Source organism: Mustela lutreola, chromosome 8, assembly GCF_030435805.1.
Source record: "Mustela lutreola isolate mMusLut2 chromosome 8, mMusLut2.pri, whole genome shotgun sequence".
NCBI lineage: Eukaryota > Metazoa > Chordata > Mammalia > Carnivora > Mustelidae > Mustela > Mustela lutreola.
The window spans coordinates 66125459-66130132 of NC_081297.1; the positions used below are offsets into that span (position 1 = coordinate 66125459).

At 41.8% G+C, this 4674-nt stretch overlaps 1 protein-coding gene across 1 annotated transcript; it reads left to right on the forward strand.

The window, feature by feature from the left end:
- The first annotated feature begins 2460 nt into the window (after positions 1-2460).
- On the forward strand, positions 2461-4455 carry LALBA (lactalbumin alpha). Its single transcript, XM_059183592.1, has 4 exons — positions 2461-2593; positions 2901-3059; positions 3521-3596; positions 4189-4455. The coding sequence occupies exons 1-4, from the start codon at positions 2461-2463 to the stop codon at positions 4247-4249; spliced, it is 429 nt and encodes a 142-aa protein (XP_059039575.1). The 3' UTR covers positions 4250-4455.
- Positions 4456-4674: the final 219 nt, after the last annotated feature.

The following is a 4674-nucleotide window of genomic DNA, read 5'->3' on the forward strand; positions in this document are numbered from 1 at the left end:
CAAAAGACTGTCCTGGACTTTCTCTGTAAATTACCATCTGCAAACTATGGTTGTGGATGGCAACCGCCAAGTATGTTTTGAAGCAGATGATTTCGATTCCTTAATTTCTAAAAGTCCTCCAAATAGGACTGGTTTGAGAAACCTGATTTTTACCACAGCATCTGAGAGAATGAACATAGCTTCCAAGCATATTTCTGAAAAATCCTTGTGTTGTTAATGCCTCCTCCCTGCCTTGATTCCAATCTCAGCCTGTACATAGAGCACCCTACCTGTCAGGAAAGGGAGATTTTGACTGGAGCTTTCCTCCATTAGCTGTGCTGATGTCTTTCCATACACTTCCTTTTTCAGTACTGTGGTCATTGTTTGTTGTTCTTCTTTGGTCTAACGCCAAGAATCTGTGTCTTTCTCTGAATGTTTGTAATTGTTCCCATAAGACATCTTCTAGCTTCTTTTTCAGATGACTCCCAGATATGCTATTTTACAAACAATTCTAGGGAAATAATGGTTCCTCTTGCCTGAGGCACATTTATTTTCTGTGCTTAGCTGTGCAGACCTGGATGCTGCTTTTTATTGCTTCAGGGAAGGACAGATACAACCAAATTATAGGCAAGCAGGCTGTTGCCAGAAGTCTTGACTTGGCTGGAAGCATGGTAAGCTCCTGTGATTACTGATATCTTGGCCCACCATTTTATTCTATCACAGGTACTTAGTCTACAGTCCATTGAAGGAGGCATTTTACACCAGACTTCACTATTGGAAAGACACTTTCTTCATCTGTCCCTCTTTCATATGGTTCAAGGTCATCCTCTACTCCCAGCCATATTCTCAACCATACTTGCTTAGTGTGATAGAATTCCTATTCCAGTCTTTCATGCACCCCTCCAATGCCTCTAGGTAGAATGGAGGAGAAATGCAGTAGCAAACTTTTGCTGTATTTCTGAACATGTATCTCTTTGCTATCAGGAATTTCTGCTCATCTCTCTTGGCACCAAGATCCTCTACATTCTTTTCAGTCATGCTACTTCATATTCTGATTATCCATGATATAGAAAACCAGATAAAACTGGGAGGAGTCTAGGGAACCTGGGTGGCTCAATCAGTTAAGCATCTGCCTTCAGCTCAGGTCATGATCCAAGAGTCCTGGAATTGAGCCTTATGTCAGGCTCCCTGCCCAGTGGGGAGTCTGTTTCTCTCCCCCCCTCTACCCCTTTCTCTATTCATGTGCTCTCTCTCTTAAATAAATAAAATCTTAAAAAAAGAGAGAGCAGTTTGCCCTGATTTTAAAGAGTTGTAGGATATAACAGTTTGGAATACCTTCAGTTTGGAAGTCTAAAATAGTACCCATGACAATATAAGAAATCAGCTTTAGAGATTGGAATAAAGAGAGTGAGCCCTGCCATGAAGGAGGCTAACAGCTATTGGCTTCATGACATGAAGCTTGATGCCAGCAAGGTGGAGTAATTATTCAGAACTAGTACCCTTAACTCTACTTGCTCAAGGGCACTGAAAAGCTCAGATCCAGAATCTTGTTTTATAGGCCCCAGATATATCCTAGCCCAATCTTAAAGTGTTCAAAGTCTTATCTTCCCACTAGCTTGGGTTACTCTATTTTTAACCTTCTGGGGCCAACTCTGAGGCTGTCTGTAAGTTTCCATACCCATGAACAAATCTACAAGTTAGATTTGGATTTACATAATGTCTTAATTAACACCAATGTAGTATCTGGCTATTTAGTGGTCGTGGTGGTTAGGGGTGGAGAATCTGATGATAGCTCATAGGATAACTAGATACTGTCAAACATATTTTTCAAATTCTGTTTTCCTAAGTATGAGGAACTGGATCCAAGTTATATCTGATTCTTGCAGTCTATGTTGCTGTAGACTATCACTATTCCTGAGCTCCCAGCCATGAACCACCACCTCAAGGGACTCTCCTTGGGCTTTGTTCCATGCCTGGGTTGATTGGACAAGTGCCAACCAAATTCTGATCCTGGGACTATGGCATGTAATGATATACACTCCTTTTTCATATTCTGTATGGCTCTAGGGGGAAGGGGGGTTTTGGCTATGGACCCTTATTTTATTTTCTGATTGCTTCATTTATATTACTCCTGAGGCTTTCTTTGTTCCTGAAGTAGGCTGGGGGCATCCTGCTTCCTAGAACCAGATCTACAAGAAACAAAAGTACAAACAAAGCCAAATGGGAATAGAATCATGATTGAAACTCTGGTCAGAAAACAATACCTGTATGGATTAGAGATTAGGGGAGGAGAAGGAAAAATGGGGTAAAAGTATGGGAAGGAAGCTGGCAGGCTCAGTGTTTCTGTGTTGGCATAAGTAGTCTCTCTTCATCTTCTTCCTGGATGTAGGGCTTGGTGCCAGGGCCCCTGAGGCTTTCTTCACAAATAAAAGGAGGTGAAGCTGTGTGACACCCCATTTCAGGTTCTTGGGGGTAGCCGAAATGATGTCCTTTATCTCTCTGCTCCTGGTTGGCATCATGTTTCCTGCCATCCAGGCAAAGCAATTTACTAAATGTGAGCTGTCCCAGGTTCTGAAAGACATGGATGGCTTTGGAGGCATTGCCTTGCCTGAATGTGAGTTCTCTGCTGTTTCATTTTATCCCATTCTTCTCTTTTTCCTCTTCACTTTTATTCAATTATCTAATAATCCTCTTATGTGCTTATGTGTCTACTCTTTTATTACATTTATTAATATATCTTCCTTTTCTCTTATTGTCTGATCCTTTTTGAAATCCTTCATCTCATCAAGATACTTTGTGCTTTGCCATATTTTGGAGATTGGCTAGAAAGCCTTTCTACGTCTGGTAATACAGGTCCTCATTTATGTTATAAATGTGTGCCTGGACACCTCTGTATTACTTCTCTCTCATTTTCCCCTCAGGGATCTGTACTATATTTCATACCAGTGGCTATGATACACAAACCATAGTCAATAACAATGGCAGCACAGAATATGGACTCTTCCAGATCAACAATAAAGTTTGGTGCAAGGACAACAAGATCCTTCAGTCAAGGAACATCTGTAACATCTCCTGTGACAGTGAGTAGCCCTTTTATCCTGTTCCTCTGTTTTCCCAGAGCCTACCTCTGGGCTAATCTCATGTTTGGTATCAAGAGCACCTCTGGCTACACTGCCTACAACTGTGGGGCCTGACTTGACAGTACTGAATAAAAGTCTATTAGAATTTTCATGTTCACTAGAGCTCCAGGCAGTCCCCTGAAGTAGAGGATTTTAGCTGTCTGTATATCTTGAAGTTTGATACCCTGCATTTTCAGAGTTGATGAAGTTGATAATTCTTCTGAAGACACCCAAGAGAAGTGAAGAGAGTCCTTATCTGGGTGGGGGACCTTACTGTATTGGCTTTTTCATATAGGAAGGCAACAAGCATAAGTGTCCAGTTCCGAGAAGGATCAGACTTAGTAAATCCAGGGAAGAGGGAACTCATTATCTTTCTGGGTAATACTTAGTTCTCACATTCCTGTCTTTGTAACTCCTGCCAGAGTTCCTGGATGATGACCTTACTGATGACATGACTTGTGCTAAGAAGATTCTGAACAAGGAAGGAATCGACTACTGGTGAATCCCATTCTATTTTCTACTTATCCCTTCGCTTCTTTTTCTCACTCCTTTAGTGCAGCACTGCTGTCTCTATTTATCTCTCTTTCTATATATATATATATATATATATATATATATATATATATATATAATCTATCTATATATAATCTCTATTTCCTGGCCATTTAATCTAGAGGGTAGTTTCCAAAACAGGACTCATCAAGCAGACTCAGATCCCCAATTTACCAAGCCTCCCTAATGCCACTCCTCTTTAGCAATATTCCTAATAAGCATAGGGAATAGAGGGCGGAGACCTAGGACTCCCTTCACATGGACATGGACATCTATTTCTGCTGGTTTAGTCTTAGACCCTGAAACAAGCCCTTGATACCATTTGCATGGCTTTTCCAGCCCTACAATTTTCTTGAAGTCTTAAAACTGGGCCTTAACCCACTAGGTGGCTCAATTTCCCTTGCCTTCTGGCTAAGAATGTCTTTCTCTAATTTTCATCTATACTCTTCCACTTTGGCCCTCCTGGGGGTAAAGCTAGATGGAAGTTTAAGCTAAGATCCAGTCAGCCAACTTGTCCTGTCTTCTTTTCCATTATCAGGTTGGCCCATAAACCACTCTGCTCTGAGAAGCTGGAACAGTGGCACTGTGAGAAGTTGTGAGTGCCTGCTGTCATTGTTACTTCTGCCTTCTGTATGTTCCTAGAATGTCTCCTACCTAAGGCTGCCTGAATTTGCTTCTTTCTTCCCCCCTGAAGCTGATTTGTCTCTGAGTCCTGAACCCTATCGTGACACCATTGAACACCTGAGGACTGTTCTCCAGAGATGCATGACTGTACACTGGACTTTTGACCCTTGCTCATTGCCCTCTGATGGCACCTTTACTACAACAATGGATTCCACCTCTGTCTTAAATAAAGGGCCTGATTTTGTGTGGCTGACTGTATTTTCTTCCCAGAGGGAGGAGAAGGAGGAAATAGTGCGAGTGGGTGGACACTGAAGCTTAAGTCATAGTCACCTTCCAGTCACCTTCCACCACCACCAGAGGAAATAGGCTGAACAGAAAGATGGGGGTTATTTTCTGTACC